Below are 27,488 nucleotides of genomic sequence, written 5' to 3'. Positions count from 1 at the left end.
GCAGGCAGCCCACCTGGTATTAAATGGATTCTGTACTTTCGAACCCTGGTCTCCATGCCCTCGCAGTAAGTGCGTCAGCTACTATCTCCACAGCCTCTGATCTATGAGTATTTATAGTCAGAAATGTTCAGATGGTGAGAAAAGATTCTGTGCATTAAGCCTGGATTTCCATTTATGGATGAGACCTAGGCAAATGCTAGTGGCTTGTGTTTTACCAGTAAAATGAGAGTAGAAAACATGTTTAATTTATGATTTATATTGATCAAAGTGCTTCAGATCTGTCAGCTTAAAGTTAGATATGTTGTGTTTTTTTCCCTGTCCTTTGTTAACATAACCTGCATTATACTGTTACGCTTTTCCCAACATAGTAGTATGCAAATAAGTAACTGCGTGTGACTGTCCCCATAGGCATCAAGCATGATGGAACTATGTGTGATACGTGCCGCCAACAACCAATCATTGGCATTCGATGGAAATGTGCAGAGTGCACAAATTATGATTTGTGCACTGTTTGTTATCATGGAGATAAACATCACTTAAGGCACCGATTTTACAGGATTACTACACCAGGGAGTGAACGGTAAGGGAAAGATGTTTTTCTTCAGTCATGACTTTTTGTTTTGTCCTATTAGCTTTAAATATAGGAATAGGAAGTAGCTTTTGAAAGTTTAGATTTAGTATTGGGGAAATGAATAGCAGGCTAGACATGGATCAGGCTAGTTGATTTGTGAGAAGCTCTGAAGGTAGAAATTCATTATATGTGGCTCTTCCCCTCCCTTGCCCCCCATCCCCTCCCCTCCCCTCCCCTCCCCTCCCTCCCCACCTCCCAGCACCTATAAAAGGCTAGGCATAGTGGCACATTTCCAGTGCTGGTGAGACATAGGAGAGATACTTGGAGCTTTGGCCAGCTGGTCTAGCTGAACATTGAACTCCAGACTCAGTGCAAGATCTCGTCTCAAAAAATAAGGTGGAAAAGTGGTTGAGAAAGACATTTAGCATTGACCTTTGGCCTCTACATGTCCATACATATCTGCACACAGATGCATGCATGCATGAATATATACACACAGAAAGACCATATGGCAACTACTCTGTTTGTGATTTGAAGATAGTTTTCTTAAGGAGTTTATAATTTAAGAGGAATGATGGATCATGGATGATTATCATATGATGTTTTGGACTATGGTAGGATAACACCTTAGTTCTTAGGAGCAATTTGAGGGGCATGGCTGATGGGTGTGAATTTAGGTAGTGGAGTATAACTGGAATACTGCCCTTGAGGAGGAACACAGCCAGCTAAGAGCCACAGGGAGGTGGAGTAGATTAACAGAGTTTGAGTCACATCATCTCATTACAAATTATGGTCTTGCCACTCTTTGAAAACAGTTACTTTTCGGTTTTGCTTATGCTTAAAATTAAGGAGTGGTAGAGTTTTGTTGTTGTTACTTTTATTTTTTATTTTTTTATTTTTTCGAGACAGGGTTTCTCTGTCCTGGACTCACTTTGTGATCCAGGCTGGCATGGAACTCATAGAAATCTACTTGCCTCTGCCTCCTGAATGCTAGGATCAAAGGTGTGCATCACAGCCCCCAGCCCTAAATAGTTTTGTTTTTTGGGTTTTTTTGTTTTTGTTTTTAAATGAATGTAACATCTGCAATCTCTGAGTAAAAACAATGTAGACCAGTAAGGGGTAGATGGCCTTGGAGAAAGCAGCTGGCTCAGATAATTAAGCGGAGTCTTTGCCAAGGTTTTAATGCTCCTAGGTGTGCAGTGCTTGGGAGGCACTGCAGTGTAGTGAGCCCTGCACCTCAGGTTCACTCTTCTTTCATGCAGTGCTCTGAGTTTGACTCATTGCTCACCTTCCACAGATTCTTAAGGACGCCTCCATCCCCGCTCAGAACCCAGCTTACTGCGCTTGACAACATTTGGCAGAAGCAGAGGATCTATTGTTCTTTGTAGCAGTTATGCCCTTGAGGTGACCAAAGTGCTGCCACTAACTGTTCTAAGAGCGGAGTCTGATTTGCCACTCATCCTGAGATACTGGCTCCAATAGGCCTTCACAGGGGACACTTAGAGCCATAGCCTGGAGCGGCTAGACTGGATTCCTGTTCCCTTACCATTGCTTTGTAAAATTTTGAACATGAAGAAAACATTTTTTTCATGCCTTGTTCCTCATTTGTAAAGTGGGCAGTAGAGTGTTGCCTTTCTTTTAAGGAGCTAACACAGCCATGTAAATGCTCTTACGTATAAATTGCTATTACTTAGTTTTAATGAAAACAAAACTTTTGTTTTTAGGGTTCTGTTAGAGTCTCGTAGAAAATCTAAGAAGATTACAGCCAGAGGAATCTTTGCGGGTGCCAGAGTGGTGCGAGGCGTTGACTGGCAGTGGGAGGATCAAGACGGGGGCAACGGGCGCAGAGGGAAGGTACAGACGTCATGAGACTCGCCGTGTGCTCCACAGTGTTGTGGGTAGAGATTTCTGTTGCTGCTGAGAGCCCGTGTCTTGGCCTGTTTATTTACATGCCTGGAACAAGTTTTAAAAATTGTCATTTCTTTCTTTTTCTTTTGGAAGAAAACAGTGCTCCTGCTTCTTTGTAAGTGTATCTGTTTCTTGACAAGGTTGTTAAGTGGGTTTTACTTCATATAGCTGTTACGCAGAGGTGCCTTCCTGCAGACTCCATTTTTGGGCCAATTCTTTCTAAGTAGTATCTCATGTCCTTGATTTTCCTGCTGCTAACATTTTATCTAAGGGGCTAAAGCTGTAGCTCAGCAAGAGTGCCTCAGTATGTTCCGGGGTCTGATTCACAGAGCTGCTGGAAAGTATAAACATTAAGCCCACACATTCTGTTCTTTTAAAGGCCTGTTACTGAGTAAGCAGTTGCCCCCTTTTGTGGGTGTGTGTCTGCGGATCAAACTAAAGGCCTTGCTTTGTCACTGAGCTCACTCCTAAGTTCTGGGCAGCTGCAGGCCTTTCAGTCCAGGGACCTCTGTTGTCTGCTCAGGTTAGGTGAGTGGCTACCATAGCAGTTATTTTGAGGAGGTCTTTACGGCCAGTACTTGAGCAAGTTGGTTATTTGGATCTCATGTTCTTTTAGCTGATAACTCATTGGTTCATGTAATCAACAAATACTATTCAGTATGCTCTTCTGTGTTACAGTGGACAATTCATGAACTGAAATGATGCATGCCAGTCACTATCAGTTCTGCTAGCTTTTGGAAAGCTTTGTTTTGGGGGCATAGGATATATATGTTAGTAAAAGAGCCCTTGCCTACCTGCACAAAGTCCCAGGTTCAATTCTGACTGCTGCTTCCCCCAAGTTAAACCAGATCAAAAGAAAAAGATTAGTTGTCACACCCAGCCACTGGTTTTATATTAAATAATAGAGCATTTAAACAAAATTTGAAAGCCAGACAAGTGTGTTTTACTATGTTTCTGAATAGCTTAATTAAGGAAATAAACTTTTCCTTTTTTTTCTTAATCCAGCAAATTTATTTAGCACATTATGTTCAGGGTTCTATTCTAAGCATCAAGGATACAGCACTAAGAAAAAGAGTTCTTACTGTCTTAATTAACAGAGAGAGGTAAAGGAAAAGAATTGAAGTCTGACTTGTGTGAATGTGACAGAATGTGTAGAACAGCCACATCGGTGCCACCTGATATTGGCTTGGCAGTGAGCAGTAATAAATGTGCTTCCTCACACACGTTCTAGACCAGGACCTTCATTTTAAGAAGATCCCTGGCTCCTTTGTATGCACACTGACATTTGAAATACATTGCCTCTCAAAGAAAAAGAGAGCAGTGGGGATTTGGAGAAGATGCTACTTCTATACTCCTAAGTAGGTGGATCATCAGAGAGGCATGGCTGCCAAGCCAGTGGCAGAGAAAGGCACTCCTTGCCAGCCCCCACTCCTCAGCAAGGCCCCTCGGTAGTGAGCATCTCTACAGAATTCATAGTCATCCTGCATCAGCTGTACCAGAGAATGTATAACATTGAGAAGACAGCGGTGGCGCACACCTTTATCCTAGCACTCAGGAGGTAGAGGCAGGTGGATCTCTGTGAGTATTGAGGCCAGCCTGGTCTACAGAGTGTGTTCCAGGACAGCCGAGGCTACACAGAGGAACCCTGTCTCCAAAAATTTTTTGTTTTCTTTTATTACTTGTTGTGTAGTATTGTCTTTACAGCAATTAATATTTACATTAAAAAAAAAACAAAGTAGCAGTCACAGGCCTGACTTATTTTAAGTAAGGGTGGGGCAAGATGTTTCTTTTAGATGAGGCTCTCAGATGCTATCTTTCTTCAGCATCTCTTAAAAAAAGTTTTGTTTGTTTGTTTGGTTTTTTGAGACAGGGTTTCTCTGTGTAGCTTTGATTTTGTCTACCAGGCTTGTAGACCAGGCTGGCCTTGAACTCACAGAGCTCCTCCTGCCCCTGCCTCCCAAGTGTTGGGATCAAAGGTGTGCACTGCCACCTTTGAGCAGTAGAGATCTTGATGATAAGAGCTTTAGCTTGTTCAACACATCAGGCTACCTCGTGTGCTTGATGCCTGCACATCATCTTGCAGACTTCTTTTTATGGATTCCTGTTTTTCCTGGATTCCTCTCTGTCCTTTTTTCTCTGTCCTGCTATGTTTTTACTTTATCTTTTGGTAGAAGACAACTTTAGAAAATTCATAAGAAGAAAAAATTAATATTTTAATCTGAAAAAACGATTTTATGTCCTTTCCCACAGTTATGTAGGCAGAAGATTAGAAGTAATTTTTGCAAATGGCTTTCTAAGTGCTGGTGAGGCACTCTGAAACAGCAGAATTGGGATTTATTGCATTTTACTTTGGTTCCCATTTGCTTTCTGTTGCTATGACAAGAACACCAGCAGCCGCGGGCCTGGGGTGGGGCTGTCACTGAGTCCTACAGGTCAGAGGGCACCATCCAGGGAAGCAAGGACAGGAGCTCAAGGCAGAGCTGAAGTGGGCGCCATGGAGGAGCACTGTTCCAGGCCTTGCTCTGCTTGCTTTCCACAACACAGGACCACCTGCTTAGCTTAGTGACCTAGGCCCTCCCACTTTTTATTCAGTCATTAGTCAAGAAAAGCCCCACAGGCTTGTCTATAGGCATCTGATAGAGGCAACCCCTCAGTTAATTAATGGTCCTTCTTCCCAGATGACCATAGCATGTATCAAGTTGACAAACAACAGAACTTTTGGGAGGAAGAGGAAAAGGGATATAAGTAGGCATCCTGAAGCCTTCAGTTATCACTCTACAGTTTTAGTTTGTTATAGTTTATCACAAATTATATTTTAAGAACACAATGAGAAAAAAAGACTAAAGCCATTTTGTACTCATGACACTTGACTGAAAGAACTTTATATAAGTAAAGATAAGTCTTTAGAATGACATACTTTACACTCGTGTTTAAGACCAAATGTGACTTTGTGGTTTGACTTTTTTGTTTATGAGTGTGAATACAGAATTATCTATCTTCTATTCTGTATTAGCTACTCTGGTCCCTATTGACCCATGTAGTCCATGTTGATGGTGTGCTGTGCATTCTTTTTTTTTTTTCTTTTCTTTTCTTTTCTTTTTCTTTTCTTTTTTTTCTGGAGACAGGGTTTCTCTGTGTAGCCTTAGCTGTCCTGGACCCACTTTGTAGACCAGGCTGCCTTTGAACTCACAGAGATCCTCCCGAGTGCTGGGAATGCTATGCATTCTTACAGTTCTTTCTTTCTATCTTTCTTTCTTTCTTTTTTTTTTAAAGGTTTATTTATTATGTATACAGTGTTCTGCCTGCATATAACACCTGCACACCAGCAGAGGGCATCAGATCTCATTATAGATGGTTGTGAGCCACCATATGGTTGCTGGAAATTGAACTCAGGATCTTTGGATCCTGTGAGCCATCTCTCCAGCTCCTTACAGGAATGCTTAAGTTCCATTACCTATGCTCACACTTAAAGGTTATTTTTGTTTTATAAAAATCCATGTTAATTATTTTATACAGGTATGCTAAGTCACATTCCTTCTTTTAAGGATCTCTGTTATACATCCAAGTAGAAAGAATGACATAACAGATTTCTAGGAATTCATCACTCAATTTAAAAAATTATGAGCCTTTTAAAAATGTTATTTATTTGTTGAAGAAACCAAGATTTTTAGCTTTGGCTGATCCATCATCTATGTTCTTTTTTGTGGTAGTGAGGATTGAACCTAGGGCTTCACTCATACTGATAGATAGGTAAATAAATAAGTAAGTAAATATTAAAACAGGCCTTTGGGGGCTGGAGAGATGACGTACTGGTTATCAGCATCAGATGCTACAGACGAACTGGGTTCAGTCCCCAGCACCCATATGGCCTCCTCACAACTGCTTGTAACTCTAGCTCCAGGGGATCTGAAGCTCCTACACACATGTGGAGCTCACAAACCCAGAAAGGTGCATCACACATAAGTAAAAATAAATCTGATTCAGAACCACCTGAGATAGTGTTAAATTTACAATATGAAGTTGATAAGAGTCTGAAAGAGGTTTTCCTGCGGGCGGCATGCTGCATGGTCAGCTCAGCACCTCAGAGCCTGGGTGCGCAGCCAGGCAGAGAAGCACAGTGGGGCAAAGATGGAGAACATTTAGAAAGATGGCTGCCGCCTTAGAAAGACAGGTGGAATGTGGATGTGAGGAGGTGCATGTGAGGACTTGAGAACTCTTGGCATCGTTTTTAAAACAGTGGAATAGTTATAAGGGAGTTCATTTTTTTATTTTATTCTTAAAAGCATACATATTTTTGTATGTTCACAACACATAGAAAGTTTTAAAAGAATATACAGCCTTATTAGTAATATAAAATATGTCTCATATGGTTTACTATATCTTAAAAGAAATCCTTTTACGTCTACAGAAGCACTGCCAAATACCTACCTCACGAAACTATTTCTTTTTTACAGAGCAGAAAAAAAAAAGTTAATGTGTGTTTTATTTAAAGTAAAATGAGTCTGTTTTTTTTTTTGTGTATGTGACAGCTGTGTGTTGTAAGTTAGAGGCGAAGGTGGGTGGTGATGGTGCTCACCTTTAATCTCAGCACTTGGGAGGCAGAGGCAGGCGGACCTCTGAGTTTGAGGCTAGTCTCGTCCCAGGACAGCCAGGACTACACAGAAAAGGCCTGTCTCAAACAAACAAACAAACAAACAAAAAGCTAGAATAGAGAAAAATCATTTGAATTGTATGTGAGCAGTTCCCTGTTCATAGTTGTAGATGGACTGAAAGTTGCCAACTCAGGGACTCACTGGGTGCCATTTTGTGTACTTGAGTCTAGGCCTTAAAGGAGTAGTAACTAGTACCCGTGTGCGTGGGTGCAGGTGTTTATATGTGGCGGAGAGTAAGGAGAGGGAGAGAATACGGTAGAGTTTAACCAGCTAGGTTTTAGAGTCATTTTGTTGTGGCTGGGGTACTGTGTTTGTGTGCCCACCATAGCATGCTGGGGTAACCCGCTTTCTCGGCAGCTGCAGCACAGTGCCACTGACATTCTTTGCAACTTTGGATTTGTCACCTTGCAGCTGACTAGAAAACAGGCTCATCATTGGATTTTAAGTTATGTATAGGGTAATTGGCTAAAAAGAATATACCATGTTTTTAAAGGATTTAAAAACTTGCATTATTCAGCTAGGCCGTGGTGGAGCATGCCTTTAATCCCAGCGCTCGGGAGGCAGAGGCAGGTGGATCTCTGTGAGTTTGAGGCCAGCCTGGTCTACAATGTGAGTCCAGGATAGTCAAGGCTGCACAGAGAACCCTGTCTTGAAACCTACCCCCCCAGTTGCATTATTCATTTTTTGATAATGTATTAATGCAATTCCTTTGCTTCCCAATTAAAATTTTTCTACAATGATATTAGAATGTACTCCATAATTCTCAGGTATGATGATATAATCAGTAATGCAAACACAAACCATGAGGTCACCCAGGCCTATATTCTGATACTCAGCGTCCCCTGCCCCAAACAAACAGCAACTGAAACCCCAGGCTGGGCATAGCCCAAGTAGAGTACTTGCCCAGCATATGGAAAAGTCCAGTGCTAAGTACCACAAGGAAACAGCAACATAAACAATTGTGTAAGTCAGTGCATACATCCTGCAGTCCTGTGCCCTGAGGCATAAGAATAGTGAGTTAGAGGCCAAGATGGGCTACTCAAGGATGTTCTATCTTAACAAAACAAAGCAGTTATAATTCTGGAAAAAGAGGACTTTATTGATAATTCAACAATACTAAAATTGACATATTGGGCAAATAAGTTGATAATTCAGCAATACTAAAATTGACATATTGGGCAAATAAGTATTTTTCTTGATTTTGGTATATAAATTGGTAGATGAAAATATTTTTAAAATTTCAGTATAATTAAGGCATTTAACTTCTTTCACTTAAAAAAAGTTTGTTTGTTTTCTTAAACTTTATTAGGTAACGGAAATCCAAGACTGGAGTGCGTCGAGCCCACACAGTGCAGCATACGTCCTCTGGGATAACGGTGCTAAGAACCTTTACAGAGTCGGCTTTGAGGGCATGGTGAGTAGTAAGAAGCCAGCTGGCAGCACACGCTGTGCGTGCATTTCTTGCTTTACTTGAGGACATGTGTGTGAGCCATGAGTATTCACTAGAAAAGAAGACCTGCAAAGTGAGGGCTTCCCCCTTCGTACCTGTCTTAGACTCTGTAGAGTTTTTCCTTGGAGTAGACCTGGAGGCTAGGAGTAAAACGAGGCAGGTTTTGTATTCTATGCTGTAGTAGCAGATAAAAAGAATAATTTATTTTTAAGAGAGTTTTTTTTTTCAAGTACAGATGATTAAACGTGATTATCTTGTGGCACATGGGAGCCTAGCATTCCAAGCTGAAGGCAGGAGGATCTCAAGTTCAAGACCAGCTTGGACACATAGTGAGATTGTCTTCAAACACACACACACACACACACACACACACCAAGATAAAGCTAGAAAGTGATAGACTTGGAAACATCTAGAACTAAGTGGAGAATAGTGTAGGTTTAGTCAACAGATTGCTTTGTTTTTCTTATATTTCATGAGCCGTTACTTGAAAACTGACTTTACTGTTCATTTTGTGACAGGTTCTCACTGTGTGGCTCTGGCTGGCCTGGAACTTGCTGTGTAAAGCAGACTAGCCTTTAACTCAGAGAGATCTGCCAGTCTCTGTCTCTTGAATGCAGGGAGTGTGGGCCCCATATCCAGCCTAACTTTACTGGTTTTTTAATTATGTGATACAGATTTCTTTAATAACCTTTCATTAGGAAAGCAGAAAATAGGCAAACACAGCTTAGAAAAGAATGAACAAAGAATTCTTGGGCTGAGGATATATCAATGTTAATGCACTTGCCTAGCATGCACTTCATTAAATTAAAGTATAATAATTACTTAAATTGGAATATTTTCAGAATTAAGAGGTTATTAAAGAAATATTCAATTCTGAATATATTCCCATTTAAGTAATTATTAATATTAATTATATTTCCTAAAGGAAAGCAATTGTCTCTCTAATATTTCATTAATGTATGGAAGCTACATATAAATTTAAGCAAATGTTTTCTTTTTTGGTATTTTTTTTGAGACAGGGTTTCTCTGTGTCACCTGGCTGTCCTGCCTGGTTGTCCTGGAACCTGTTCTGTAGGCCAGGCTGGCTTTGACCTCTGAGATCTGCCTCCTCCTGCTTTCCCGAGGGCTGGAATCACAGGTGTGCACCACTGTGCCTGGTGTTGGAAACAACTCTTATTTCATGTCTTACTTCATTAAGTTTTTTTCTTGTATGACAAATGCTAACAATAACAGTTACTAGTGTCTTTGATTTCAAGGCCAAATTCCAAAGCATGGAGAGGCATCTGAATCACGAATATGAAGTAGGACAGGAAATTAACTGACCTTATAACAGATGATAAAATTTGGCATTAATAAAGCATTTGCACAGAGTGCTGTGGTGGCGCACACCTTTAATCCCAGCACTTGAGAGGCAAAGGGAGGCAGATCTCTGTGAGTTCGAGGCCACCCTGATCTCCAAAGGGTATCTAGGATAGCCAGGGCTACACAGAGAAACCCTGTCTGCAAAAAACAGAGAAAGAGAAAGAGAGAGAGGAGAGGTGTGGGGGGGAGGGTGTGGAGAAGGGGGAGGGAGAGAATACTGTGATGTTGAAGGTTCAGTGCTAAATTTGACCTTTAAAGTTAGATAGCTGATGGTAAATAAGACCTTTCTGAAGACCAGTGTTTGGTTTAGTAGATGTTTCTGAGAGCAGAGTTGAGTGTGGCCTCCTACCACACTACCTCTGCTGTGTTTGCTGAGTGCAGCTTACCTGCTTCAGGTACTGCGCCATATTTCAAGTTTTAATGGGTGACTTTTCTGGTTTCTTTTCTTCATAGTCTGATCTGAAGTGTGTCCAAGATGCCAAAGGAGGTTCTTTCTACAGAGATCATTGCCCTGTGCTAGGTGAGTTAGCAGATTAAAGAAAATTTCCAAATAGTGAGTCAGGTTTATAGAATCAGTATAGTGTCTAACTTGGACAGGAAAAAAATGATTATAATTTAAGTTATGTAGAGAAATACTTAGTTTCATTTAGTTTTAAAACATTTCTTTTTTATGGTGTATTTAAACTCAGAATGAGTTGCCGTGTCTTGGAAATTGATGTACTATTTGTCATAATGTGTTTTTAACCCTTCCCCCCAAGTATTTTTTGTTTTTGTTTTTTTTCTCAAGACAGTGTTTCTCTGTGTAGCTCTGGCTGTCCTGGACTCACTCTGTAGACCAGGCTGCCCTTGAATGCACAGAGATCTACCTGCTTCTGCTTCTGAGTGTTGCTATTAAAGGTGGGTGCCACCACTGCCAAGCCTATTTAATACACTTTCAGCTGACCTTACACCATTGGAAATTTTTGTATTAGATTCTATCAGTGTTGTATCTCCCACACTACTAAGGAAGAAATTTGACAAGTTAGTGCTTACAAATACCTCACACTTACTGTAAGATCAAGGTAATATAGAACATACAATTCCAAGTAACATAAATTTACTTTTAAAGAGTAAGAAACCAAAACTGCTTTTGTTACAAATCCATTGTTGTTGCCATGTTGCTGGGATAGAGCCTTTCCTCACTGTGCAGTGATTTCCTCTTTCTGAACTGCTTGACTTGACTTGCCTTTGTGTCAGAAAGTGTTACTTTCTTTCAGCATACTTTTGTTGCTTCTTAAAGGAGAATGTAGGAAAATACCCATGTTTTTAGTGAGCTCTTATTTTCTTACTTTCTTTTGTGCTTTTACATGAAAAGTGTAGACGAATGAACATTTCTATCCCTCAGTGTAGTGTTTTCTACTTTTAAGTCTTCTTTGTCCCAGAATCTTTATTTTTAGTTGACCTTAGACAAAGATGCAGATTTTGTTTGTTACAAATACTAAGCACATTTGAGGAAAAAAATCCTGGTTTCCCCTTTACATTCTGTAATTGGTTACTATGGTTACCATGGCTCTGGTGCTGTGCTAGTAAGGCATCCGAGCAAAACCATGAACCCTAGAACGCTGTATTTTGACGTGGGATTGGTAGTCTTTCATAAATACTGCTTCTACATAAATTTTATGAATGATTATATTGTTACAATTTCTTTTACTTTTTTGTGGTTTTGAGGACTGAGCCTAGTTCCTTTCCCTGACAAGAGGTGCACCACTTGCACCATGGCCCATGTTAGTGCAGCTTTTGAGTTAATATTTGTTTGCTTTTTTCTGTATTTGCAAACTCAGTTCCAAAATCTTGTACTTAAATAATTACAGTTCTGGGATCTTGTAGCACAGTGTGGTGACTTTAGTTAACACTAATGTCTGTTTTGCATCTCAAAATAGCTAAAAGAGAGAATTTGCAATGTTTTTTATCATAAAAAAGGATAAATATTTGAGGTAATGGATATGCTTATTACCCTCATTGCTCATTACACATTGTATGCTTCTATTAAATTATCATAATGTATCCATGAATATGTACAATTACCATGTGTCATTTTAAAAGTAAGCTTAAAAGTAAGTTCTAAGGAAATACATGAATAACTTGGTCAATAAACGGGATAAACTAAATGTAAAGAACAGAGTCTTACACAAAAACACAACTGATTAGAGAGGATAAAAAAAGAAATGGAAAGTTAACAGACTTCTATCTGACTTAAAAGGCTTCTGTTGCCATGATGATACACCATGACCAAAAAGCAAGTTGGGGGAAATGTGTCTTGCCACCTTTCATTTCCAGATCACAGTCCATCATTGAAGGAAGTCAGCACAGGAACTCAAACAGGACTGGAACCCGGTGTCAAAAGCTGATGCAGAGGCCATGAAAGGGTGCTGCTTACTGGCTTGTTCTTCATGGCTTCCTCAGCCATGAACCCAAGACCACCAGCCCAGGAGTGGCAACACCCACAGTGGGCTGTCTCCCACCCAACATTGATCACTAAATTAAAAATACCTACATCTGAATCTCATGGAGGCATCTTCTCAACTGAGGCTCCTTCCTCTCTGATTCTAGCTTGTGTTAAGTTGACACACAAAACCAGCCAGTACATTTAACCTATAACCAGTGCAGAAAGCAAGGTGATCAACACACATGAATGCAATTGCATACTTGAGTGACTATCTTCTTTTCATTCAATTTCCCCTTTTATTAATTGTGTTTGAAATTACAGGTGAGCAGAATGGCAACAGGAATCCTGGTGGATTACAGATTGGTGACCTGGTAAATATAGACCTTGACCTAGAAATTGTACAGTCTTTGCAGCATGGTCACGGAGGATGGACTGATGGAATGTTTGAGACTTTAACTACAACTGGAACTGTCTGTGGCATTGATGAAGATCATGACATCGTAGTACAGTATCCAAGTGGCAATAGGTTAGTACTGTTTCCTGGGTTTTGATGACAAAGTTAGCACACAGAGACAATAGCCTTAAAAAAAACAAATAATATATTCTAGTTTAATATATTTAATATAACTAGTATAAGCTAACTTTTAGGCAGTAGATATGAATTCAGAGCGTGTGGGCAAGGCAGTCAGGGATAAGTGTGTGTGTGTATTTATATATTTCTGATAAAAATTTTAGACATTTAGCTGGGGCATGGTGGCTCACACTTGCCTTGGGGATGTTGAAAAACTTCAAAGCCAGCATACTAGTTTGACTGATAAATGTCCTCCATAGTCTCAGAATCTGAGCACTTGGTCCCCTTTTGGTGGCGTGTTTGGGGAGGCGGAGCCTTGCTGACAGAAGCACTTCAGTGGTGGCAGGCAGGCTCTGAGCTCCCAGCCTCCTGCTGCCATGCTCCCTTCATATGGATTCTTTCTCTGAACTGGAAGCAAACATTTTCTCTTGGTTCTATAAGGTGTTTTTGGTCCTGGTATTTTATCACTGTTGCCGTTACTTTATCAGTATGACCTAATAATGTTTATTATCAGGCCTATAATTATTATTACGGCAGTATTTTCTAACCTGCTAGCAATCAATCAAGACACAGACACCAGTTACATTTTAAAATAGCCTTAGTTAACCTGGGGCAGGGCAGATATTAATGCCCTAAATCACATCCCATGCCATCTGCTTCTAATGATTTCTGTCAAGCTACCCCTCCTCCCCCCATAATCCCAAACACTTGGCTAACCTCTTCCTCTGGGCCAAGTCTCCATCCACGCCGGCCCTGTGCTTCTCTTCCTTTCTCTGACCCACGGTGCGGCCTTCTTCCTCCTCAGTCTCCTCCCCAGTCTCCCCTCCTTCCCAAGATTCTCTCTCTCTCACAAAAGCCTGGGAACCTCAGCCATGCCTATCCTACTTTCCCTGCCCAGGTGTGACGGCCTTTTATTGGTCAGACAGGAAGTTCCTTAGGTGGAGGTACATAGTAACTGTGGGAAATAGAGATAGCAAGCAGTAATTAGTATCCGTGTATATCACACCAACCCCCAGCATATCACAGGAAGAGAATCTCAAAGAATGAAAAATTGAATAAAAGCAGTTCTATGTGCTATCAGCATTAGGTCATGGTGGACTGTAACACTCTTGTGAATGAAGAGCAGTAACATTAAAATTCCTTTGGCTCAGTCTCTGGGATCCTCTCTTAACAACACAGCCTTCCTTGCTCCTCTAGACACATGGCTGGCCCTTCATCTTGTCAGCAGTGCAACACTGCATGCATTGAGCGCTGAGCCGGTTGTAGGACTGTGCATTTCCTCCTTTGGGACCCTTTCTATACCTCCCTGTGTGTGGTGGACAGCTTACTTTTTTTTCCCTGTCCTTTTTCAGTGGATTTTACTCCTTTATACATGCTTTGGCAGCCTTCTGCTTCCTCTACACACTATGGCTTCAAATTTCCTATTATCTGTTAAAATGATTATTGACTATTTTGATTTCAAATTTCTTGGAGGCTAAGTATGTCCCTTTTATTTTATTTTGAATCTAGTTACAGTATGTTAAAAGCTGTGGTTAAAGGTAGTAGCTAGAGTGACTGACTGTGTTTTTTAGGGGAGGGGTTTTATTTACAACAAGGAAAACTGTAAAACAGCTTGCCTAGGTATGGAATCATCTGAGATAGTATCCAGATATTTTTGTGTGTGCATGTACACATGTATGTTTGGTAATTATGTTTTTGGGACATGAGGCTCACATGTAACTCACTCTGTACCCTTGGCTGTTCACAAACTAAATAATCCTCTTGCCTTCGACACCTTGCCCCATGCTGGAATTGGAAACATGTACCACAGCCACGAGCTGTATATCCAGATAGTCAGGGTACACACAGTCATATCATAGATAAAGAAGTGCTTTAGAACGCATAAGTTAGGTCAGGAAAATACTTGAAAGGACAAACATAAGAGAGTGGGAAGCTCTGTGTGTAGGGAGAGAGAATCAAACCTGCACTGCTGTGTTCAGGTGCTTCTGTAAGTCTGGCAGTTTTACAGTGTAGTTTTGGAGGTAAAGGACACTGGTTGACAAGAAAGAAAATAGAATTTTGTGTATTATTATTAAAAAAAATATATGTGGGTGTGCATGAATTCAGAGGACAACTTGTAGGAGTCAGCTTTCTTTCTATCATAAGGGGTCCTGGGCTTTAAGCTCAGGTTGACAGGCCTGGTGGCAAATGCCTTTACTTGCTCTGCCATCTTACTGGTCCCTAAATATGATTTTTAGAGACCCTTTCCCTCTGGGATTGTGTTAAGAAAATAATTTACTTTATGCTTGTAATATACATTATTCAGTGTATGTGTGCCTGCATGAATTTATGTGCACCGCCTGTGTGCAGGAGCGGGTGGGGCCAGAGGAGGGCTCTGGGTCCTCGGGGATGCACTTAAAGGTGGGTTTGAGCCTCCATGCAGATGCTGGGGACCAAACCACGTGCAAAAGCAGTGAGTGTGCGTAACCCAGGCTTCTCAGACTTCCTAATGACGCAGCCTTTAATATGGTTTAATACAGGTGTGGTGACCTCCAAGCCTAACATTACTTTGTTCTACTTCATAGCTATAATTTTGCTATTGTTATGAATCCTAATGAAATTTTAGTGATGTGCAGGATATCTGATATGCATTCCTAGAGGGTCTCCACCCACGGGTTGAGAAACACTGGCTTAACCATTGAGCCATTTAACCATTCCCAACTTGCGTGATTCTAGGAATCTGGGAATAGGCTTGTTGTTGATTTTCTTTTTTTTTTTTTAAATGTAGTCTGATTTTTCAGATTCTCTTATTCCATATTGGGTTCTGGAGAGTGTATGAGATGCAAATAATTATGAATTGGTTTGACAAGGAATTGTATGTCCGTGCGTGTGTGTGTGCGCGCGCGCACACACGTGTGCACATTTACGCACCCGTGCTGGAGTTAAGTGTGTAGTTGAGAGGAGTGTGTTGTGTATGTTGTGATACATTTGTTTATGAGACACCGAGTAGTCAGGAAAATGACAGGAAGATGATAGCAGCACAGAGAAATGTTAATATAAAATACAGAAGCCATAATTTTGGGTGGAGATTATAGCTCAATTGATAGAGTGTTTTGTTGGTATGGCAAGCCTTGGGTTCCGTCCCTTCCCTGCACAGATGTGGGATATGGCACATGCCTGTGATCCACGTGCAGTGCAGAGGCAGTAGGACAGAAAAGTGAGATTGTTATAGTATATTTGAGGCTAGCCTGGGCTATATGAGATTCTGTCAAAAAAAAAAAAAAAAAAAGAAGACAAAAACAAAAACAAAAGAACTTTGATTTCTCTGTGGTCCTGGGAAGTTGAGACCCAGACTTGGTTAATTTTAATACAGGGATTATAATTATGGAAACCATTTATGCATGACAAATTAAAACTAGATAGTCATTTATCTGTGAGATGGCAGTGCTATAGGGAAGTGGTTTTAACCTTCCTAATATTGTGCTCCCTTAATTCAGTTCCTCATGCTGTGGTGACCCCCAGACATAAAATTATTGCTACTTTATAACTGTGATTTTGCTACTGTTATGAATCATAATGTAAATATCAGAAATATAGGACATCTGATATGTGTCCCCCAAAAGTTTGAAGACCCTGATCTAGGGGATAGATGTACTTGGTAGGTAGTTTGGCCAGGACAGAGTGGTAAGTAAGTACTTGTTGTCATCAGGAAGCTTTCTTAAGCAGCTCTGAAGAAGCCAACTCTGTGTGCACTATGATGTACATTACAGGGATGTTCTCTATGTATCGTGTGCATTGATAAACATTGGAAGGTCCATAACAAAAGAAATAAAAATCACTCAAAATGTAATGGCGGGCGATTGCTTTATTATTTTGAAGTGGTGCAAGGTTTTTCTCTCTGCAGTGTTTAAAGATTGAATAAACTCATTTGTTCTGAGCTTGGCTCTGCTTTTGTAGGTGGACCTTCAACCCTGCTGTCCTCACTAAGGCAAACATTGTCCGAAGTGGGGATGCTGCGCAGGGTGCTGAGGGAGGCACTTCGCAGTTCCAAGTGGGCGATCTTGTGCAAGTTTGTTATGATCTGGAAAGAATTAAACTTCTGCAAAGAGGACATGGTGAATGGGCTGAAGCGATGCTTCCAGTGAGTATTTGTAAAATAGTTGGGAAGAAATAGTATACTATGTTAATAGAATTAAAGTAAAATTATTTTAGAAACAATTGGAATTGAAAGCAACATAAAAAAGAAAAACCACTGGGTGTGGTAGTGCATGCCTTTAATCCCAGCACTCAGGAGGCAGAGGCAGTTAGATTGCGGTGAGTTCGAGGCCCAGTCCAGGATAGCCAAGGCTACGCAGAGAAACCCTATCTCAAAAAACCAAAAAAGAAGAAGAAAAAAGAAAGAAAGAAAGAAAGACCACTCAGAATGTAATTGCAAAGGATTGCGTTATCCCTCCTTCCCTCCCTCCATCCACTCCTCCGTCCATCCCTCCATCCATCCTTCCCTCCATCCCTCCCGCCCTCCCTCCATTCCTTCCTAGCTGTACTAGGCAGCAAGGTGTACTCACAGCAGTTGGAGTAGCCTAGGAAGATCCAGAAGAGGCTAATATTTCTGATAACACTGTTTATGGTGGATGTGAATGTAGTATTAGGAGGCAGAGATTTTCCTGGTATTCAGTTCCCAAATGAGAGGGCAGCATGCTCTTCAGTCTCAGTAGTGTGACAGCACCACAACTTTCCTGCTGTTGGGAGCATAATATGTAGGGCATGTGGGGCAGTTCAAGCGCATGTCTTCTAAGGGGACTTTTGCTCTCAGTGAGTACAGCTTAAGGTTTACTTTTTCACTCAGTACATATTTTATCAATGGTTCAATGATAATAAGTCTATTTTGGATTTCATTTATCTTTTCTTACACCAGCTTTAGCTTTTCTTCTGTCTCCTCTTGTATTGCCTTGCTTCCATTTTTTCCTGGTTCTGTGTCCCATCCCCATTCACCTTGTTGTGCCCTCCTGTTCAGTCTACTTGGCCCTTGGCTGTGCCTCTACTTCCCATTCTCGGCTTCCTCTCCGCCCTCGTAGAATCCCATCGCCCTGCCCTGTGTCGTTCAGCCTCCTTTCTTAGGCCAATGCTACCGGTTCTCCCTCTCCGCCCTCAAGCTCCTGCCTTAACTCTCCCCACCCTGTCCTCACTGTTGTCTGTTCTGTTAGTATCCCATCCTTGTAGCTGCACTCCCTCAATAGCTATTGTAGAACATAGCAGACACCGCTTAGACTTAAGAATGCAGTTGTAAGTAAAACAAGGAAAATGCGGTCTCTTGTACATTACCTTAAAATATGAATGAGTAGCTGGTAGCTACCCAGCCCACATCAGAGTTTTTGGCAGCTGAATGAATTGATAGGGCATCTGGTAGACCTGAGAGCAGGACCTGTTTGCTGTAGTAACTATCAGATTCTCCTTGGCTGCCGTGGAGCTTAGTACTCTAAAGCTGAATCTTAGAGTGCTCTACAGACTTCAGTTGACTGAACATAATAGGCTCACGCTAACGTCAGCTGAGGCCACCCTAAGCTCCCCTCCAATGTAGTCTGTTAAGGGAAAAAAATGCTAAAGATAGACATGAAACTGAGTGAAATTGAGACAGTGTTGGCAAAGGCGTGGCAGGTATACAGATAGAAGGTGGTACTCTATATGTAGTCATTACTGAGGGCAGGATTAAAAACAGCACTACAGACAAAGAAAGATATGCACGGAAATATGACAAAAGATAAGTGAAGCGATTCAAAATAAGCTAAAATAAATCAAGAACATGCCAAGATACAGAAGATTGAAGTAACAGGAACAAAGTTTAGAACTTAAGAAAGAATTCAAAAGAAGAAAACATGATTGGCTGAGGAGACGGCTCAGTTGTAAAGTGCCTACCAAGCAAGCATGAAGGACTGATTTCCTTTATCTAAAGCCCAAGGAAACCATAACAGAGAGGTAAATCAGTGGATCTTGCTTGCCTGCCATTCTAGCTAGTGGGTAAGTGCCTGGCTTCCCAAGTTAGCCAGAGCCAGAGCCAGACCCCCAATCATCTCTCAGAAGATAAGGTGGAGGCTACGGAGAGGTGGCTCAGCTGCTAAGGGCACCTGCCAGCAAGGCTGATGATTAAGTTTCATCTTCAGGACCCACATGGTAAGAGGAGAGACTATAATATATAATAGATCATGCATGGGTGCACACATAGATTTTTGTGTATACATAGACACTTGTGGTCTTACACACACAATAAATTAAAATGTATTAAAAATGAAGTGGAGAGTACACACACACACACACACACACACACAGACACACCCTCTCTTCAAGAACTTATATACCACATACTGACACATTCATACTACATGAACATGTTCCAATAAGCTTTTTAAAAAGTAATGATTAAGTTGGAGGAAACACACAATAGATATCATGGATAATGTCTTAGGAGCAATAGAAGGGTCAAAAGCATGAAAAATTTAAATATGAAAAGGATAAGATATATTCCATATTAATGACATGTATGGGATGTATGCATATGTAATCCCAGCAAAAGAAAAGCGTTGAAACGAATAGAATTGCTTTCGGTGTAACTAAGATCTTGTGAATGCTAGCCAACTGTCCTCCACTAAGCTAACACTGTAATTCCAGCTAAATGTCCATGAAATTGAAAACAGATTTGAGAGTGAACTTCAAAGGGAGGACATGTGACATACTTGGGGAAACCTACTCTGACAGAGTAATTGAGTCTTCAAGGATAGGAAACATTCTTCAGACCTCTGAGACAAAAGGTCAAATGATTGGTCATAAAGAGAAGAGGAATATTTTGTTTTACAGAAAGATAGTTCACTGTTTTATACCAGAGAACATGGTGTGGCTCAGTCCAAATGCCCGTGAGATCAAATGCATTCCCAGTTCTTGTCTTCTGGAAAACTGGCTTCCTCTTGTGCTGGAGTGCCACACCCCACTATTCACAGTCACTAAGAGATATTATGTCTAGTCTGCATTTATTTATTTATTTACTTACTTATTTATTTTTATTTTTTATTTTTCAAAACAAGCTTTGTTTATGTAGCCTTGGCTGTCCTGGAACTCGCTCTGTAGACCAGGCTGGCCTTGAGCTCACAGAGATCTGCCTGCCTCTGCCTCCTGACTATTGGGATTAAAGGTGTGCGCTACCATCACCAGACTTCAGTCTACTTTTTAAAAAAAGTGTCTGCCAGGTGTGCTGGTGGACGCCTTTAATCCCAGCACTCAGGAGGCAGAGGCAGGTGGATCGCTGTGAGTTCGAGGACAGTCTGGTCTACAAAGCGAGTCTAGGACAGCCCCCAGGGCTACACAGAGAAACCCTGGGTCGAAAAAAAAAAAACAAAAACAAAAACAAAAAGAGAGAGAGAGAGAGAGAGAGAGAGAGAGAGAGAGAAGAATAAAAGAAAAGAAAGAAAATTTAAAAGTCTGTGTAGCTGGGCGTGTAATCTCAGCTGAGGCAGGCAGGCAGATCTCTGAGTTCGAGGCCAACCTGGCTTACAAAGTGGTTCCAGAACAGGCAAGGCTACACAGAGCAACTCTGTCTGAAACAAACAGAAAGTGTGTATGTGACGATGTTGGGAGGGGTCAGGGAAGGGTGTGTAAGAATACATGAATGACTGACTTCAGTATTGTTCATACTATAGACATTCAAGTATGAGTCTTTTTTAAAAAGAAGGAGTAATGAAATGTATGTTTTAATTTGTAGTTATATAAAGATATTAGTTAAATATAGCTGTTAGGACAGTATAAACTTTATATAAAAAAAAAAACAAGAAACCTAATGGTGACTGGAGATTTACTGTCAGTTGGTAGAGTGCTCACAGCTGGCTTTGTTGTAGTCTGTAACCTCAGCTCCAGGAGATCTGATGCCCTCTACTGGCCTCTGTGGGCACCTGAATGAATACATGTGGTACACATACATACACTCAGACATGCATGCATACATTTAAAATAAGAAAATAGCTTTTAAAAAGTCATCAAAAATAAAAACATGAAAAAATAAAACCTTATTTCTGACTTTTGTCCACGGAGAAGCCATTAAGCAGTGAGACGGTAGTAGCGGTGACCAACTTGGTGTAGCTTATGACTTCAAACTTTCCCTTAGTAAAGAGGAGAATTAGGTGAGGATGGACCTTATACCACAAAGTAAAGAAGCTATCAACAAGTTGTAGAGTTGTGCTCAAAGAACAGCCAACTTGAAGAGTTCTCACTGACCACATACAGAGGACAGACAAGCCTGTTCAGGTACACCAATTAACAAAATTCAGATTGTGAGTCAAATAGCCGTATTTCTTCATACTACTTATAATGGCAAAACCACATAGAGACTTTGTTTTTTAAGATTATTTTCTGTCTATAAGTGTTTTGCCTCCACTTGTGTATGTGCATCATCTATGTGCCTAATACCCACACGGGTTGGAAGAAGGCATCAGGTCTGGAACTGGAATTGATGGACGGTTGTGAGCTGCCATGTAGGTACTGGGAATTGAACCTGGTCCTCTGCAAGAGCAAATGCTCTTAACTGCTGAACCATCTCTCCAGCCCTCAAGGTTTATTTTTACACGTCTGTCTGTCTGTCTATGGATCTGTGCATGTGAGCACATGTGCTTCCAGAGTCCAGAAGAAGGCTAGAGTTCCAAGTGATTGTGAATCCACCAAAGTGGGTGCTTGGAACCAAAATTAGCTACTCTGCAAGGGCAGTGTGTGCTCTCGGCTGCTAAGCTGTTGTCTCTCCAGCTCCCGAACTTTGGATCTTCATTGTAAACACACTAAAAAGTTATTTGACAGTTGGGAGTTTGAATACTAATATTTTATGCTTTGCGATGCAGAGTTATTGACAGTGCTGAGTGTGTAGATATTAGTAGTATAGATCTGTTCAAAGAGTCTGTTTCCTGTGTAGACCCTGATGTAATCGTGGAGTGGAGAATGGGAGGGGGAGTACACGAAGACCGGCAGGAGCTGATAATTAGTTTTAGCTGTTGGAGACTACATGAAAACTCAGTATACTGCTAAGACTTTTGTTTGAAGCGTCCCATAATAAAACATCAAAGAGGGAAAGAAAAAGAAATGAAAACAGTTTTATGTAGTATTTATTAAATGTTTATATGTACATATCTATCTATATCTCTATGAGGAAGAAAAGGAATGGGCAAAAACACCAGGCTGTCATCTAGAAATGGTGAGATTCCTTTCAAGAAGTTGGAAAAGTCAAACAAGCCAACAGTGTACAGGCTCCTCTGATCTCTGTTGGGAAGTAGGAAGCTTTTGTGTTCTCACCAATCTTCAGGTCAAGCAGTGATTATGTGATGCTTAAGAGAGTGCTTTTGAGCCGGGCATGGTGGCGCATGCCTTTAATTCCAGCACTTGGAGGATAGAGGCAGGATGATCCCTGTGAGTTCGAGACCAGCATGGTCTACAAATGAGTCCAGGGCAGCCAGGGCTACACAGAGAAACCCTGTCTCGAAAAACAAACAAAACAAACAAGCTGCTCCTGGTGTCTGCAGGGCTCCCCTTCTTACTCCATTTAGTGTGCATGCTACTTCTACACCCTTCTTTTGAAATAGTTACTTTATATTTTATTTCAGAATAATTAATATTTTGAGTGTTTTGCCTGCATGTGTGTATGTGCACTACATGTCTGCTGCTCCTTTGGAACTGGATTTAGGGTTGGTTGTGAGCTGCTGTATGCATGCTGGGAACAGAACCCAGCTCCCCTGCAAGAGCAGGTGCTCTTAATGACTAAGCCATCTCTCCAGCCCCCATTCCGATATTTTAAAAGATACAATTAAGTTTGTGACTAATAATCTGTTTGAATATGGTTATCTCTTAAAATTTTTAAATTAGTAAGTAAAATCAATACTTGAGAATGCAGAAGGTGATGATGACATTTAATAATACTTTTTTTTTTTTTTAAAGACTTTAGGTAAAGTTGGCCGAGTACAACAGATTTATTCAGACAGTGATTTAAAGGTGGAAGTTTGTGGAACATCTTGGACATATAACCCTGCAGCAGTTTCCAAGGTGGCGTCTGCAGGGTCAGCCATTAGCAATGCATCTGGTGGTAGGTTTTGTTTTCTTTCCTTAAAAATAATGCCCAGTTCTCAGGCTGGGCACAGTGCCACAAGCTTTAATCCCAGCGCTCAGGGAGATCTCCGCATTCAAAGCCCGCTTAATATCAGGCTAGTCAGGGCTATACAGAAAAACCCTGACACCAAAAGTGATTCTCATGCACAGGTGATCTTATATGTACTTGCCTTTTTTCCAGATGACAAAGGTTCACTTGAGTATTGAATACTTTGTAACCTTTTTATTTATCCTTCTCCTCCTCCTCCTCCTCCTCATCATCATTTTTGGTTTTTTGAAACAGGGTGTCTCTGTAGTCCTGGCTATCCAGGAACTTGCTGTGTAGACCAGTCTGGCCTGGAACTCACAGATCCACTTGTTTCTGCCTCCTGTGTGCTGGAATTAAAGGCTTGTGTCCTGACCACCCTCTGTCCCCTCTCCTCTTTTAGTGTGCTGAGCAGCCTTTATTCTGGCCGAGGCACTCCCTGGAGAAGTCCATGGATTTGTGCTTGGACATCAAATTTCTGTGATAGACTTGAAGTTCAATTCTTATCTCTAATCAGAACTTGTATTTTCTCTTTCTCAGCTTACTTCTTATTTCCAACATTATTGCTAGCAGATATTTTTCTTCCTGTGTATTTTTATATATCAGTCATATTACCATCAGAAAATGTGGTAAAGTGTGAATTTGATGAATGCGTGGCTAAACTTGTTCCTCTTGTTGTTCCTTCATGTCTCCCAGCTTGGTGTGCAGCCTGGTTTATTCTGCATCATTTCCTAAGTTACTGTATGTGCACGCTTGCCTTCTAGTAAGGGAGACAGAACCATAATAGTAAATGGAACATAACATAAAACTTCTCAAAAGCCCATTGGGTTAATAGACATGCTGGTATAAGTCTTGGTCATATTTGATAAGGAGAGGCAAGGGAATCTTGAGTTTGAGACTAGCCTGGGCAGCTTGAGACCCTGTATTCAAAAGGAAAGAAATATTTAAGATTGAATTTTGTACTGCTTTCTACTTTCTCCCTTCTGAGTTCCTGTTGCAAATTGCTAGTGTACTGATAACTTAAGGCAAGCAGTGCTGATTTCTATATTGAGGCTAGGTGCATCAAGCTTGTGTGGCTGCATATAAACTAAAAGTGAAGAGCAATTAGTATCTACTCTGAAATAATTGGGCTTTGCATACCTTGTAATTTTTCTCTTAACCCACTTTGTGATTGCTCTGTTTTTGAGTAAGTCTCAAAGAATTAAAGACTAGAAGCTGGGTGTGGGGCCGCACCCTATAATCCCAGTACTCAGGTAGGCAGAGGCAGGTAAATCTCTGTGAGTTCAGGGCCAACCTGGTCTACAAATCGAGTCCAAGACAGCCAGGACTACAAAGAGAAACCCTGTCTCGAAAAACAAAACAAAACCAAAAAATAATTAAAGACTAGGACTTGATATCTTATACTATTTAGGAAAAACAGTCAAGTGGCACTTAACAAAGCATGCTGGTATCATTTAAATGTTCATTTTCAGCTGAAAATTGATTTTCTCCTAAAATGTATTCCCATTTTACAGAGATACTGTAAAGGGTACATTATATCAGAATTATAATTGTTGCTTTGTTGAGTTTTCTACAGTCTGAAATGTTCTATGATGTGTACTGTAGAATTAAGACCTAAGAGGTATTTTTATTGTTGTAGGATCACCATATTATTATGTTTATGGTATTGTAAGTATGACATTAAATCTGAAATTATTTTAGTCTGTAACTCTATTTTTTCTGTACTTGAAATACATGATTCGAAGGCACTTGGAATATTTATGGAGTTGAATTTACGGAGCCCTTGAATTAATGCTATTACTTGCATGGGTAACATTAATGTCAGAAGTAACAAAATAGGAAAAGCATTTAGGAACATGGAGAACATCTGTTCCTCTGTTAGCAGCTTGTTTTGTCCTTTGCAGAAAGACTCTCACAGCTTCTGAAGAAATTATTTGAAACCCAAGAATCCGGTGACCTCAATGAAGAGCTGGTTAAGGCTGCTGCCAATGGGGATGTGGCTAAAGTGGAAGATTTGCTGAAAAGGCCAGATGTAGATGTGAGCATTTCAAAAGCAACTTTGAGGCATATGCAAAAATAGTAGTTTAATGATTAATACAGGCTGAGGTCTTCAAGCCCTTTAGAATTGGCTCTTGCGGTTGGTAAGAAGCATGAACCTATTTTTATTCTTCATGTAGATACACAGTATTTTTAGTACTGGATATTGGAAAGTCCAGAAACAGTCGTGTTTCCGGTATGTATCCTCGGCTTCCAGTGCCAAAACATCAGCTGCTTATGGATGCGGGAGTTGGTTGTTCTTGTGTCTGCTTTTGTGTCAACGTTTTAATTACCATAGTTCTGAGTATATCCTGAAGGCAGAGTACCAACAGAGTTACAGAGTTCTCCGCTCTGTTCTTCCTGCTCATGATGGCTCTGTGTGTGTGTCTGTCTGTCTGCCTGTCTCTCCCTCTCTCTTTCTCTCTCTATCCTAGTTGACTTTTTTATGTTTATTTATTTATTTTTGGTTTTTCGAGACAGGCTTTCTCTGTGTTGCTTTGGCTGTCCTAGACCTGCTTTGTAGACCAGGTTGGCCTCGAACTCACGGCGATCCAACTGCCTCTGCCTCCTGAGTGCTGGGATTAAAGGCGTGCGCCACCACGCCTAGCATAGTTGGCTTTTTTGTTGTTGTTGTTCTGTCAAGAATTGAGCTTACATTGACCATTTTACTATATTTATGTGTCCTCTTCAGTTTCTTTCCTCAGCAGTTTAGAATTTTATTGTAGAAATCTTTGACCTCTTTGGTCAAATTTATTCTTTGCTACTTTTGGGGTACCGGTTGTAAGTGGGATTGAAAAGTTTTCTCCTTCACATGGCTTGCTGTTGAGCTTTGCCAGTATAGAAACTGCTCATATCTCACTATTGTTGCTATTTATTCATTCAGGCAGGTTTTTGGTAGATTCTTTAGGGCTGTCCCTCCATCTTTCTGTCTTTCCCTCCATTTCCCCTCTGTATTTAACATTCCTTTCCTTCTCCTTCCTTTGAGTTTTTCAGACAGAATCTTCCTTAAAGTTAGTTTTCACAATGCCATTTATAATAAAAATTAAAAGCAAAATTTTTGTTTTACTTCTATCTAAACTTCTTAAGCATGATCACTTGAGTTCATACAGAAAATGCGTATCAGGGAGCTTACACTATACATTTATATTGTGTGTGCTGTATCCATAGCTGCTGCTATTTTCAAAGACTTAACTGACTAAAGTGCTCCAGGTTGTTGCATGCTCTCTGAGTAGTGCAGACAAGTCAAGCCCTATGATGTGTTCTCCCCGCACTATCTAGTGTAGCTTAAGTGTGATGTGTTCTCCTCACACTATCTAGTGTAGCTTAAGTGTGATGTGTTCTCCTCACACTATCTGGTGTAGCTTAAGTGTGATGTTTTCTCCTCACACTATCTGGTGTAGCTTAAGTGTGATGTGTTCTCCTCACACTATCTGGTGTAGCTTAAGTGTGATGTGTTCTCCTCACACTATCTGGTGTAGCTTAAGTGTGATGTTTTCTCCTCACACTGTCTGGTGTAGCTTAAGTGTGATGTGTTCTCCTCACACTATCTGGTGTAGCTTAAGTGTGATGTGTTCTCCTCACACTATCTGGTGTAGCTTAAGTGTGATGTGTTCTCCTCACATTATCTGGTGTAGCTTAAGTGTGATGTGTTCTCCTCACACTATCTAGTGTAGCTTAAGTGTGATGTGTTCTCACACACTGTCTGGTGTAGCTTAAGTGTGATGTGTTCTCCTCACACTATCTGGTGTAGCTGAAGTGTGATGTGTTCTCACACACTGTCTGGTGTAACTTAAGTGTGATGTGTTCTCCTCACACTATCTGTTGTAGCTTAAGTTCTACTTGCACTTAATGTACTCAAGCTATCATATGAGCGCTCGGGAGGCAGAGGCAGGCGGATCGCTGTGAGTTCAAGGCCAGCCTGGTCCTCAAAGGGATTCCAGGACAGCCAGGGCTACACAGAGAGACCCTGTCTCAAAAAACCAGAAAAAACAAAACAAAACAAAAAACAAAAACAAAAAGGTAAGATACGGAGAGCAATTGAGAAAGGAACACTGATCTAGACCATGGCCTCCACATGCATGTGTGTACAGACTCACACTCTCTTTTATTTCTTTAAATAATTTCTATGTCTGTGTTGTGATGTTTATAATGTCAGATTGTTCTCAAAGAATCATATACTACACAACATACTAATAAATCATATTTATTGGCTATTTCTGACTTGTGACATTTGTTAATTCTTTCTTTCTGTTTTAGGTAAACGGACAGTGCGCTGGCCACACAGCGATGCAGGCGGCTAGTCAGAACGGACATGTCGATATTTTGAAGTTACTGCTGAAGCAAAATGTAGATGTGGAAGCCGAGGTGTGTGACTAACCCTGAG

The 27,488-nt window shown here is 40.8% G+C and overlaps 1 protein-coding gene across 1 annotated transcript in view; it reads left to right on the top strand.

Moving 5' to 3' along the window:
* Window positions 1-27,488, top strand: part of MIB1 (MIB E3 ubiquitin protein ligase 1) — a 106,364-nt gene that overhangs the window by 26,428 nt on the left and 52,448 nt on the right. The window contains exons 2-10 of the mRNA XM_084778061.1: window positions 409-580; window positions 2,296-2,425; window positions 8,441-8,545; window positions 10,397-10,463; window positions 12,690-12,894; window positions 16,876-17,059; window positions 22,876-23,020; window positions 24,973-25,106; window positions 27,362-27,469. Of these exons, the coding sequence (XP_084634187.1) occupies window positions 409-580; window positions 2,296-2,425; window positions 8,441-8,545; window positions 10,397-10,463; window positions 12,690-12,894; window positions 16,876-17,059; window positions 22,876-23,020; window positions 24,973-25,106; window positions 27,362-27,469 (1,250 nt within the window). The remainder of the gene's footprint in view (window positions 1-408; window positions 581-2,295; window positions 2,426-8,440; window positions 8,546-10,396; window positions 10,464-12,689; window positions 12,895-16,875; window positions 17,060-22,875; window positions 23,021-24,972; window positions 25,107-27,361; window positions 27,470-27,488) is intronic.

This window comes from Acomys minous, assembly GCF_964271855.1.
Source record: "Acomys minous genome assembly, chromosome: 4".
NCBI classification, from domain to species: domain Eukaryota; kingdom Metazoa; phylum Chordata; class Mammalia; order Rodentia; family Muridae; genus Acomys; species Acomys minous.
Note: the sequence above shows the minus strand (reverse complement) of the source record. Positions and strands in the feature narration are given on the sequence as shown.